At 56.0% G+C, this 12,385-nt stretch overlaps 2 protein-coding genes across 3 annotated transcripts; both read left to right on the top strand.

The window, feature by feature from the left end:
• Positions 1-263: 263 nt before the first annotated feature.
• On the top strand, positions 264-5,185 carry MRPL38 (mitochondrial ribosomal protein L38). Its single transcript, XM_068914204.1, has 9 exons — positions 264-395; positions 951-1,130; positions 1,330-1,458; positions 1,539-1,747; positions 2,128-2,200; positions 2,998-3,043; positions 3,444-3,602; positions 3,979-4,115; positions 4,518-5,185. The coding sequence occupies exons 1-9, from the start codon at positions 329-331 to the stop codon at positions 4,652-4,654; spliced, it is 1,137 nt and encodes a 378-aa protein (XP_068770305.1). The 5' UTR covers positions 264-328; the 3' UTR covers positions 4,655-5,185.
• A 2,035-nt stretch (positions 5,186-7,220) lies between these two features.
• On the top strand, positions 7,221-12,343 carry TRIM65 (tripartite motif containing 65). 2 transcript variants are annotated; one of them, XM_068913833.1, is made up of 6 exons: positions 7,221-7,736; positions 8,405-8,500; positions 8,583-8,816; positions 8,982-9,150; positions 9,568-9,651; positions 11,205-12,343. In XM_068913833.1, the coding sequence occupies exons 1-6, from the start codon at positions 7,290-7,292 to the stop codon at positions 11,735-11,737; spliced, it is 1,563 nt and encodes a 520-aa protein (XP_068769934.1). In that variant the 5' UTR covers positions 7,221-7,289; the 3' UTR covers positions 11,738-12,343. The 2 variants fall into 2 exon arrangements, with proteins under 2 accessions (XP_068769934.1, XP_068769935.1); XM_068913834.1 differs by lacking the exon at positions 9,568-9,651 and having other exon boundaries at positions 11,205-11,885.
• Positions 12,344-12,385: the final 42 nt, after the last annotated feature.

The following is a 12,385-nucleotide window of genomic DNA, read 5'->3' as shown; positions in this document are numbered from 1 at the left end:
CAACCCCACGAGGTGCCCTCAGGACCCCAGCTCGCCCTTCCCTGAGGAGACTCCCCCCCCGACCCGCCATGGCCGCCCCCCTCTCAGGGCTGGCCCGCGCCGCCCTTCCCCTCGGGGATGGTTGCTGCGGGCAACGGGGGCCTTTCTCGCCAGGCTCTGCCCGGGGCAAGCCTCTGTCTCTATGGCAACGGGGGCCTTTCTCCTCGCCAGGCTCTGCCCGGGGCAAGCCTCTGTCTCTATGGCAACGGGGGCCTTTCTCGCCAGGCTCTGCCCGGGGCAGCCTCTGTCGCTATAGCAACGGGGGCTTTCCGTTAGGGCGGTGCGCACGATGGCGGCGCCCATGCTGAGCGCGGCGCTGTACGGCGTACGGAGCGGGAGAGCCTTCGGCACCGCCGGTGAGACGCGGGGGGTGGGGGAGCCCTCGGACGCCTGGGTCCCCCCACGGGCGTGTAGGAGCCGTGGGGGGGGGTGGGAGGGAGCGGCTGGCTCTCGGGCGCCTGGGTTCCACCAAGGGCGTGTAGTAGGAGGCGGTTGGGGGGAGGGGCTGGCTCTCGGGCGCCTGGGCCCTCCCAAATGTGTCTGGCAGGAGCCAGTTTGGGGCGGTGGCGGGGGGTCTCGGACGCCTGGGCTCCCTTGCCAGTGCCCCTTTGGCAAATGGGGAAGGACTCCAGGCTCGAGGCCTACGGCAAAGCGGGGCCTCCCCCATAACGATGCTGTGGTGCTTTATAGAGGGAAAGAGAGGATTCTTCCATAAATGGGAAACGGCAGCTTAAAACTGAGGATGCCCCAAAACCCCCCCGACTTAACGACGCACTAGAGTTCAGCTCTGCTCCTGTCCTGGCCCTGCTTTAGCCCCAAACCGTGTTCCTGCTCTTCATCCGGTCCCGGGCTCGCTCGGTCGGGCTTGTCTCTTGCTGTGTTTTTACAATGAAAGCGCTCGCCGTTTCCAGCTGCTCTCTGCAAAAGGGCAGCCCCTCTGGGGCCGATGCCTAACGAAGACATAGACGTCAGCAACTTGGAAACGCTAGCAAAATATCGCAGTTTCACTCGCTACTTCAGACTGGCTGAAAAGGAGAGCAGAAAGCCTCGGTGGTGGAAGACGTACCGGCAATACACTACCTCTGAGCCAGGTACTCGCAGATAGATCTGTGCTTTTTCGTTTCTTTGCTAGAGATCTGGGAAGCTGTTTGTAGGCTGGGGCCACGGTTGTAGACCTAAAAATCTGTCCTATTTCCCAAAGAAACACTAACTGTTTTGTGGGGTTTTTGGTTCTGGATATTTTGAGCATCCATATTTTTCATGCATGTGTTTTTTTATTTCTCTGTGAAGAGCCAGAGATTGACATCAGCCTGCCACGTGATAAACTGCTGCGGATGAAGGAACTCAAGGAAAGAAAAAAGATCCTGAGACAGAACCACCAGAATGTCGAGATGGAAAGAGCAGCACGGCTCCGAACAGGTCTGTGTCCCATCTCCTCTCCCCTGCCCTGGGTGCTCTCTCTCCGGCAGCCCTCTCCAACCACTTCCCTCCATTTGCAGTGCTGATCCCCCTCGATGAAGTCAGAGCTGAGTGGGAGAAGACCAGTGGTCCGTTCCACAAGCAGCGCGTGGCAGAACGCTACGGGATATTTCGTGACCTGTTCAAGGGGGCCACGTTCACCCCCTGGGTTATCCTAAGGGTGGGGTACAGCCAGGAAGATGAGCATGTCGTACCAGTCTACCACGGGAACATGGTGACTCCATCAGAGGTGCGTGAGGAGAGTTGGGAACATCCCCAACATCGTGGGAAAGCCTGCATCTTTTTGTCAGATGCTCCTGATTGGCATCATCACTTCTGGAGGATTTCTCTTACAAGGGCGTTTCCTCTGTGATAAAGCAAATGTACATTTCTTAAATGCGATAAGAGTAGATCTTCACAACAGGTTCACTGTCTGTCAGCAAACTGGGGTTTATTAATACTCCTGGAGCTCTCCTGATGGAGCTGGGTAACGCTACGCCATGGCCATGTCTGGTCTGTGCTGCTCTCTGGCTGTTCCCCTGACAGATTCACCTTCTTTGCCTTTGAAATCATGACTTAATGGAGACTGTTGTCCAGGCGATTTATGTTCTCTTTATATCGTTCATTTAGGCTTCCAGTCCCCCTGAAGTGTCATATGAGGCAGATAAAGGGTCCCTGTGGACTCTGTTACTCACAAATCCAGGTGAGTAGCAAGTTCTTTAAGAACAATGTTTAAACTAGGCTGTTTCAATCTGCTTTTGGATAGGAAGCTCCTGTTTCTTTCAGCTGCATGGTCAGGGATGATGCGATAACCTGTTACACAGGGTCTGTCCCCTAAGCTCTGGGTGCAGAGAACGGCTTCAGAGACTGTGTCTGGAAAGGGAGTTAGAATTTGCCTGCCGTGGGGGAAAAGTTGTGTCTTCTGAGAGTGCTTTTGTGCCCTTCTGTCACTTATTAGAAGATGAGTGGATGTTTGCAAAATGCTGAGTGTTACCTCACTGTATTACATACACAGGAAAGGTTTTGGTATCCTAAAATCTCTGCAAGTGCAGGAATATATTATCCAGTTTGCAGCTGTGAGATGGGACAGTGACAAAACAGGGCCCATGTCACAGCATAGGGGAAGCAATTCCATGACTCCATGTTTTGTTTACTGCCAGACTCTTCTCTCTTGCACACAGCTTGCCTGTCCCAAGTGCCCCCTCTCTTTGCAGACTCTTAGGGAGGTAGGTTAGCTGGCACTAGGCACCCCAGGAAACTAAGGTGCAGCGAAAGTAGGCGTCATCCAGGAAGTCCTTGTGATGTCGGGGTTCCAACGGTAGAGTTCTTGGCTCCTCGTTTTGAGCTCAGCCATATAAGGATGAATTGTTTTCCGTTACGTGAGAAGTGCTGGGAGGTCTTGAGGTGCCCTGTTCCAGGTGGACTGGCATTCTTGCCTTGGGGCTAATGCAAACACCACATTGTCACTAAGGTGCCTTTCTCCATTGTGTGCATTTGCAGATGGACATTTAAGAGACACTGACTCAGAGTACCTCCACTGGCTGGTGTGAGTATTGCTGATCAGAGCTCTGTGCTCCTTGGCTCAGGAGAAACCCAGGCTGAGAGGGTGGAAACTCTTTCAAAAGAGCTTGGGAATAGATGTGTTGCCAAGATGGTTCCTTGGCTTTCTCTGATGCTCCTGCCCTGGGCTTGTCACACGTCTGTGTTCTGGGTCCTGCTAAAGATGCAGTAGTTGCAGGTGTTGGTGCTGTTCTGCGTTCCATTCACTGGATGTGATTTCTTCCAGTAAAATCAGCCTCTACTATCTGCACGTTTGTTAAAGAGGTGGAAAATAGCTCATGTCAAAGCCTAGTGCGAGGTGATTTACTACGACCCTGTATGAAACTCCTAGCCCAAAAGTGGGGAAATGAATGGCTACTTAGTGAAATAAACTTCTTTGTGTTCAGGACAAACATCCCAGGCAATGACGTCAAGTCAGGAAAGGAGATTTGCCATTACTTGCCGCCTTTCCCTGCCAGGGGAACTGGCTACCATCGCTTCATCTTCCTCCTCTTCAAGCAAGACTGCCCAGTAGATTTCAGTGAGGATGCTCGGCCGATGCCGTGGTAATTCAGGTTTTCATTAGGCCGTTCCATTCTTTCTTGGCTTGGATGTTACTGCTTGTTACTCCTGCAGCAGATCAGTTTCTTTCGACCTGCAGGGTTGTTCAGGCCTTCTCGGTCTGCATGCTACCTGAAGCCAGAATCCCAGCCCTGCAAGCCTCGTAGAGTCACACTGCCTTCAAACAGGCTGTTGAGAAAGTGATTTGCCCTGGCCAGGGCAAATGTCTGTAGTGCTGAAGCACCAGGGAGGCTTTCTCCTGGTGATTCCTTTTCCCTTTCTGTTTGTAAACTCTGGGGTGAGGTGGGGAAGTAGCTGCTTAGCAGGATGCTGCAGGAAAAGAGGTTCGCCTCAGCTCTTGTGCCTGTGTCCTGTTTCCAGCCGCAGTCTCAAGATGAGAACCTTTAGGACGTTTGACTTCTACGAGAAGCACCAGGACCACATGACCCCAGCAGGGCTGGCATTTTTCCAGTGTCAGTGGGACAGCTCCGTTACTCGGGTCTTTCATCAGCTTCTCGGTAAGAAACGCACTGTGCAGGGGTGCTGGAGGGGGCCCGTTTGTGGGCGGAGGCATGGCTCCTGCCCATCAAGCACAAGATCAGTGAAAGAACTGTTGCTAAGGCCCTTTGCTGATCCTGGCTGTCACTGGGGCACTTGGACCTCTTACAGTACAGACTGTAATTTAGAGAATTTATTGAGCCATCCTTCACCAGCCTAACAGCTGTCTGAGGAAACGACCTCTAAAGGCCTTTCTGAATGAACATTTTAAAATAACAAGGGAGCCTTCACTAGGATGTGCTTAACCAGCCCTGATCTCGTGCCCTGACCTGGATGCACAAGGCAGCCCTTGCTAGCAAAGGGAAGGGGCCAGGGTTTGGATCTGAGGCATCTTGCTAACGTTCTGCCTTCCCCCTTTACAGATATGAAGGAACCCGTGTTTGAATTTGTGCGGCCACCCGTTTACCATCCTCCACAGGAAAAGTTCCCACGCCAGCAGCCTCTGAGGTACCTGGACAGATACCGAGATACCAAGGAGCCCACCTATGGCATTTACTAGGGGCCTGGCCTCTTCTCTGCGTTCTCTGGTGTACATGAGGATGCAGGCCCAGAACGTGGGACTGCTGGCTTCCTTGTGTTTGCAGAACTGTGATGCCGGGAGAAGTCTGCACCTCCAGAGGAAGACAACAAATTCTCAGCCCTCTGGCTCCAAGTTCCACTTTGTTGGCAGTACTGGGAAGCAGGCAGCTAAGGGCAACAGGCATTTGCAGCATTGGCAGTTGTGTGGTCAAAAGGCTGCTTAAGAGCATGTTCACGTATGAGAACAAATCCATGTCCAGGCTGAAATCTTGCTACTGATTTTGTGGCAGAGCTGATTGATAAGGGTGCCAGGGTCGAGTCCACCAGAGATGCTCTGCCTTGCTTCTCTGAAGGGATCAGAGCTCTCCTTTTGTCCATTTACAGTGCAGATGGAGCCAGGTCCACCTGTGTCTCCTCCCCTTCCCAGTGCTGCGGTTTGGGGCTGTGTTGGCTCTTTTTTTGTACAGTTCTCTTAAAAAGCTGAGTCTGATTAAACGCGTTGTGAGCAACACTGGAGGCACTGCCTTGTGTTCACTGAGAAGAGCTTGGGTGTCCCAGCCATCTGGTGCGGACGTGGGGAGTTCAGTGGGCTGCACGGGAGAAATGCAGCCCTTCCTCCTGGTTTGGCTCTCCTTCCCCTCCTGGATGTTACAGGGAGAGAAGAGCACAGCTAAGTACCTGGTAAACCTTGTAAGAGTCTGTTCAAGGTCAAAGTTAATGAAGCTGACTTCTCCCAACAGCTGTCCAAGCACATGGACCCCAGTTTCCTTCTCCTCACCTGCTGGACAATGTGTTGACAGGAGTCTAAAGCAGATCTGTGGAGCAGACACATGGTGATGGCCTGGCAGCCTACTGCTGCCTGTCCTGTACCCAAGTTGTGGAGAGATCTGTGGTGTTTTCTGCTCTGCAGAGCTCTTAGTCCAATCACTGTTTGCGTGTTTTAAATAAAACCCCCAGATACCAATGTGTTCCTGCCACTGCAGCTGTCTTTTCCCAACTCTGGTTCCTAGCAACCTTAATCTAAGGTCCCCCTCTTCCTAGGGAAACAAGAGACTCCAGTAAGCAAATGAGATTGGGCTGAAATGCCCACCTGCTGCCATTGCTCAGGGCCATTACCAGTTAGGTAGTGAGCTGCCATATGCTCTCCCTTTTAATATTTGGTCAGAATTTGCAGATTCAGCCAAAATAAATGTTTGGAGGGCTGTTGCTTGCCTTGGCTGAAGCTCTGTTGTGGCATGCAGTGAGTTGTGACAGGTCCTAACGTGCCCTGCTGAGTTCAGGGGCAGTCTGAGGTTGTGCCTCCGAGCTTGCGTTTGATACAGAAACTCCTCTGATCTCCCACCACCCCGACCGCGAATGCCCTAACCGCAGTAGGGATCTCCTCCCCACTCGCCTTACCTGGGCAGGTGGGTGAAAGCAATGCTGTGCCACGTGAGGAGGCTGCAGAGCTGTTGGCAGAGCTAAGGCCACCTCACAGAACAGTGTTTAGCTGATCAGCAACATGTGCTCACAATGATAGTATGTCTGCAAGGGTATGTAGATAAGGATTGGACTGGAAGGTTGGCAGCATTTTCCTTCCTGAATGTGAACTGTATAAAGATATGAAGACACATGGCACGCAGGCACCACAATCGCCTCCAGACAGAAGACTCCACCTGTCATCTGGGCATGGACTGATTTCCCGGGTGAGGTCTTTCCTGCCTTTTGGGGTAGAGCTCTACTGATGTGCACTAGGTATTGCAAGGAACATGCTAGTACAAGTTAGTGCTAGTTCTCTCTACCGCGCAAGGAGCGTTGGCTGCCCCAGCTGGCATATGCAAACAGCAGGAGCTGTGGTTTGAAGGATGCAAGGAGGGAGGGAGGGAGGCAGTTAGAGTGGCTGGCTGCTGGCATGCGTCACAGCCCTTGTCAGCGCAGAGGGAAGCGGCAAGTGTCTGCAGCAGCAGTGGGTGCTCCTCTCTGCCAGTTGCCAGGCTGGCTGATGGGGCAGGAGTGCCACACTGAGGTCTCTCTGCCAGGGACAACTGTCATGCTCTGCTTGGGGACCAGTCTCTGGGGCCCTGGGAGAGGCAAGGGTGGGCTATCCTCCCTCTGCAACTGGCCTGCCCGACCCACCAGCAACCCTGAGTGCTGGAGCAGGTGCTGTGGGATTGCAGCGAGCATCCCTGCATCTGGGGAAAACAACTGCTGAGAGGCGAGGAAGTTCCCCGCCAAAGGCAGAAAAGGAAATCGGATTATATAGAATACGGATACTCATGCAAACACGTACAAGCACATATGCATTGCTTTGAATCTTTTTAGCCTCTTGCAGGAGGAAAAACAATTTCCCCCTGCTGTCACTGCAGCGTTTTTATCCTCTCTGGGGCACCCTGCTGTGCTCTGCAGCCCCTCGCAGGGAGCAGATTCAACCCTCCGAGCTGTCTGTTCCGCCTGTGGGCGAGCGCAGGTCGGAGCTGGCGAGGCCGAACTGCCGAGCAGCACCCGCTGGGTGTCTCTTTAAGAGTGTCTGGCTCTGTGCCTCGACCCGCCTCTGGGCTCTGCATCACCATCTCTTCCTCCTTTTCCCCAGCTGGGGCTGGGTTTCGTTTCCTCGGTGCCCTGCTCCCCGGCACAGGATGGCATCGACAGTCTCCCAAAAGCTGGAGGAGAAGCTGGTCTGCTCCATCTGCCTGGAGCTGTTCAGGGTGGCCGTGACCTTGCCCTGCGGGCACAACTTCTGCCGGCAATGCATCAGCGACCACTGGGACAAGCAAGAGCAGGAGGCCTCCAGGGCCGAGAAGGGCTACACCTGCCCCGAGTGCCGGAAGAGCTTCGAGCGGCGCCTGGAGCTGAAGAAGAACGTGACGCTGTGCAGCGTGGTGGAGCTGGCGCGGACGGGCGAGGTGCAGGCCTCGGGCGCCGAGAGGCGCGAGGTGGCGCACGGCGGCCAGTGCCCGCGGCACGGGCGCCCGCTGGAGCTCTACTGCGAGGACGAGAGGCGATGCATCTGCTGCATCTGCACCGTCCAGCAGTGCCAGCATCACCGGCGGGTGCTCTTCGAGGAGGAGCGCTCTAAAAAGCAGGTGGGGGACAGGGGAGCCATCGACCACCCCTGCACTGAGGCTCTTCTGCCCATCTGCTGCCCCTGCATCCCCTCGTCAGCGTAGCAAGGCCACCACCAGCCTTTAAGCACCCCCGGGCTGCGAGTCCAGCCCCGAGCAAGGCAGCTCTGCCCCGTCCTCCTCCCTGACCAACATAGTCTCGCCCTCCAGGGTGACTGCACTGGGGTGGTGGGAAAGGGACAGCTGAGCCGGGCTGGCCACGCAAGGTGGCTTGGGCACAGCATGACGTCCCCCGGAGCAGTCAGCAAGGGTTGCAGCCTCTCAGCCTGCGGGGATGTGAGGTACCTACTGTATGCTGAGCTGTGCCTGGCCTCAGCTGACGGAGCTGTCACGGGCTCTTTCCCTGAGAAATCACGGGCTGTTAGGAGCAGCAGAGAATGGCATAAACTCAGCAATTCTGAAAAAAGTGCTGCTATGTATGTTTGTAACCCCCTGATCTAGGGGAAGCAGCTAGAAAAGGGTGAAATCCAGCAAAGTGCCTCACTTCTAAGTGACGCAACACAGCGTTTCCCCTCCCTAAGCCTCCTCCTTCCTCACGAGGGTTTTTCTCGGAGGCCCATGAGGGATAGATGGGCGCGAGGTGAGCTCTATCGCTCTCCACCGCGAGGTGTCTGTGCCACCCTTTGCAGGCCCTTCTGAGAGAGACCTTGGAAAAAGCCCAGCAGGAGTCAGAGAGGATCGAGCAGGCGATGCAAGAGCTGGAGAAGCAAACGCACAGCATCAAGGTAATGCTGCGACAGGACACGGGTGCCCCATGCTGCTCCCTGGGAGGGAGCCCACTGGATCTCACCTGTCTTCCCCATCCAGGACTCCTCCGAGAGGCTGAAGTTGATGGTTCTGAACAAATTTGCCCACCTGGAGAAAGCCCTGGAGGACTGCCAGCGGCTAACAGTGGCCAGGATCCAGCAAGAGCAAGCAGCAGCACTGGGGCAAGTGGAAGAGAACTGGAGCCACCTGAAGGACTGCCTAGATGCCTTCGACCACCACAGAGAGAAGGCACAGGACCTGCTGGCCTGCACTGACAACCGGACGTTCCTTGAGGTATCGCCCTGGCACAGTGTCCCTTGTCCCTCTCCATCCCTTTCACTGGTGCCTGAGCATTCCCAGCTCTGCTCCCTTCTGGCGAGGATGGAGACGTGGCCAACCCCTTGGGGCTGCTGATCCTCCCCAGTCTAGCTGCATGGGTATCTGTCTGTCCGTCCGCAGGAATTCCCCCTGCTCCCTTCTCCAGAGAGCCCGGAGGCATTGCCCCCTGTGGAGTTCAATGTGGGCATGATAGAGCCCATCACTGAGATCCTCACGGACATCTCCAAGCTCTTGCTGGAAGACTTGCCTGGCTCCGTGGCCCCCAAAGCCACTGACCCCGTAGCCACAGGTAAGCCCTCTGCACACAGATCACCCCAAAGGACCTCAAGCCACTCTGGACCACAGCCTTGCCCTGGTCCAGTGTCACTATGCTGGGGATACAGCTCCTGGGCACAGGGGGCTGAGAGGGGGGCACGTGTCTGCTTTCCAGCAGACAAGTATCAACAGGATGGGACGTGCTAGGTGGCTTCTCTGTGTGCCCTGTCCTTATTGGCAGTGCCAAGCCGCAGCAATATGTGCCCGCTCCCAGGCTTGGATGTGATGGTTTTCCTCCTCCTCCTCCTCCTCCTCCTTCTCCTCCTCCTTCCCCTGAAGTTTGGCAGGGATGAGTTCTTTGGGTGGCATCACACGAAATGCCTGCTGGCTTCCTCCCACCTGAGCAAACCTCAGCTCCCGCCATCCACCTGGTGCTCTCCCCTCTCCATAGGTCCAGTCCAGCCAGAGGCACCTGCGGTGGTGAAGGTGGTGGACCCTCTCCCCAAGTGCCAGCTCCGAGCTGAGCTTCTGAAGGGTGAGGAGCACAGTGGGAGCGGGGGGGGAACGGGGCTGTGCTGGGGTCCCCAGCTGGCCTTGGGGGCAGGGCAGTGATTTCTCCAAGCTGGGACCCTTCCCTGGGAGGAGGTGGGCAGAGCGAGGTGGCTGCAGGAGAGCGTTTGTGGCTACGGGGGTGTGGGTTCCCTCCCTGGCTCTCACAAAGCATCTCTTGTGAGCCCGGTCCTGGCGCTGGCTGCGTTTCCCTAAATACAGAGGAGGGTGTCACGTGGCTGGGGAGGGCAGGCTGGGAGACGCCGTTCAGACGGGAAAACGCTCGTGGGTCGTTGCTAGCCCTTAAGGGCACCAGGGACCAGCTTTCCCACGGAAACTGGAGCAGCCCATGCCCAGAGTCTGGTTGGTCACTGCAGAGCGTGGCCAGCGCTGAGATGCTCCAGATCTCACCCCGTCTCCACCCTCTCTGTGTTATCTGCTTCCCCTGCCTCCGGCTTCTCGCCCGGGCACGAGCAACGTGCCTGTTCCCAAGGACCCATATTTAGACACGGCTCTTCCCCAGGGCAGGCCGACAACGTCAGCAGCTGGCGCTCCGCGGGGATGTAGCACGGCCCGGCGCTGAGCCGGCACGGCCGCGAGTGCCGTGCAGAGCCCGGCCTGCGATTGTTGCTCCCTTGCCCTGGGAAATCAGCCCGGATGCTCCCACCTGCGATCCTTCCTTTCGCCTCCCCGCCCCGGGCTCAGCCGCAACGGGGAGAGCGGTTAGTGCAGCGAGGCTCGTTTCTCCATCTCCCCCCCCCCATCTAAAAGAGGGATAAATAATGTTTAGGGTGCTTTTGTCAGGTCCCTCACCAGCTAGACCATCAATGCCTAAGGGATCTACAAGGATCCCTTCCTTAATGGCCAGAAAATCCCACAGAACCTTCTCAGCAATATTAATAGCAAAAAATGTAATTTATTACCAGTAGGCATGAGCCCAGAATAGCCAGCCAGGCTGGGTTGCTGTGGGAGGAAGGTGAGGTGCTGGCAACAGGCCAGTCCCCCCCCCCCGGCAGGAGGAGTTAATACAGCCTGCGCTGATGAGAGTCACTCCCTGCAATACCATATTTGCTCATGTAACACCTGGGTTTTCTCCTCTCTTGCCACATCCACACACACACACACACACACACACACTCGCACTTTTTGCTCTTAAAATCAAGTCCATCTCTTCCAAAGTTACCGCTGAGCCATTGCACGCTTGCAGCTATTTGCTAGTTGTTTTGTGCCTTCCCCTCATCAGCATCAGCGAGGGGCAAAGCATCAGGTCTTTGCCCCTCGCCAGCTGTTTCTGGGCTCTTTTCTCATTCGTTTCAGCATGCGGGCAGGCATGGAGGAGCCAGGCAGGTGTCACGTCCCGACACGCTCCTCTTCCCCTCCAAACGTGCTCGGAGTCGTTTGCGTCTATTTTCGGGGCAGCCCTGCGCGGCTTAAACCGTGCTGCTCTCGGGGGGCTCACACAAACGGGCAGGAGCAAAGGCACCGCGAAGCGTTTTGGCCCCCCCCATCCATGCCCTTGCTTCTTCCTCCCATTTCCAGACCACCGAAACCTGACCTTCGACGCCGAGACGGCCAACAAGTACCTGCGGCTGTCAAGCAGAAACCAGAGGGCCAAACACCCGCGCAGCGCCGACAGCCGGCAGCAGGACCACGCCGCCCGCTTTGAGCTGTGGCAGGTGCTGTGCGTGCAGAGCTACGGCCAGGGCCGCCACTACTGGGAGGTGAAGGTCTCTGGCCACTCCGTCATCGTGGGGGTGACGTACCGGGGCATCCCGCGGAAACGGCAGCCAGGCCACAAGTTCAACATCGGCCTGGACGGCGGGTCGTGGGGGCTGCAGGTGCGGGAAGACTGTTACTTAGCCTGGCACAAGGGTCGGTCAGAGAAGATCCAGGAGCGCTTGTACGAGTACCTGGGGGTCAGCCTGGATTACAGAACGGGGATCCTTTCCTTCTACGGCCTCGGGGACAGGACGCAGCTCATCCACACTTTCCACCACATCTTCACGGAGCCCCTCTACCCCGTCTTCTGGCTTTGCGAAGGCCGAACGATCACGCTGTGCCAGAGGGACTGAGCCGGGTGTATCTCAGTGCAACAACTCGCAGGGCACCAAAGCCGCGGCAGGAGTGGGGTGCAGTGATTTAAACACAAGTAGGTGAAGCCAGAGGTGCAAATTAACTGTCTGCTTTGCATATGCAAATATCATTATGTCTACACAAATTAAGGCAGTGGCAAGGATGCTGTTGCTTCACTGAGGTGCCCTCGCAGAGGGGATGAAGCCCTCCAGTATCTGTAAGTGCACGTGCTCAGTGCCCACCCATGCAGAAGGGAGTCAGTGACCGTACAAGAGAGGGCGATGGGAGGGCACAAGAACATGATTTTCTTGTCCCTCCTGTCCTGGCCAAACCCACCCATGCCTGGAGGAGCTTTGGGGTGAAGGGGAGATGAGGGGGGCGCAGACCCTCCTGGGGGGCTGCCAAGCCAGACTCAGGGAGCCTCATGCTAATTGAGACCACAGGCTTTCCAGAGCCTGTGGTAGGCCCAGTTCCTCCAGCCCCCCCGTGCCATCTTGTCACTCTTTGACTTGGACTCACGCAGGGCAGAGCATCCTTTTTGGGGTGCCACACTGCAGTTAATGTTTGTAAGAAGCTGCTAGCCCCAATAAAGCTTTATTTTCCTACATGCTTTGACCTCAGTGCTGGCAGGAGACGTGGGACCGTAC

Source organism: Struthio camelus, chromosome 19 (assembly GCF_040807025.1).
Source record: "Struthio camelus isolate bStrCam1 chromosome 19, bStrCam1.hap1, whole genome shotgun sequence".
NCBI lineage: Eukaryota > Metazoa > Chordata > Aves > Struthioniformes > Struthionidae > Struthio > Struthio camelus.
Note: the sequence above shows the minus strand (reverse complement) of the source record. Positions and strands in the feature narration are given on the sequence as shown.

Coding starts and splice junctions, on each gene's coding strand:
- MRPL38 (XM_068914204.1), top strand. CDS start 329: ATGGCGGCGCCCATGCTGAGCGCGGCGCTGTACGGCGTACGGAGCGGG. Junction 1,748..2,127: donor ACATGGTGACTCCATCAGAG/GTGCGTGAGGAG, acceptor TCGTTCATTTAG/GCTTCCAGTCCCCCTGAAGT. Junction 2,201..2,997: donor TCTGTTACTCACAAATCCAG/GTGAGTAGCAAG, acceptor GTGCATTTGCAG/ATGGACATTTAAGAGACACT.
- TRIM65 (XM_068913833.1), top strand. CDS start 7,290: ATGGCATCGACAGTCTCCCAAAAGCTGGAGGAGAAGCTGGTCTGCTCC. Junction 8,501..8,582: donor AGCAAACGCACAGCATCAAG/GTAATGCTGCGA, acceptor TTCCCCATCCAG/GACTCCTCCGAGAGGCTGAA. Junction 9,652..11,204: donor CCGAGCTGAGCTTCTGAAGG/GTGAGGAGCACA, acceptor TCCCATTTCCAG/ACCACCGAAACCTGACCTTC.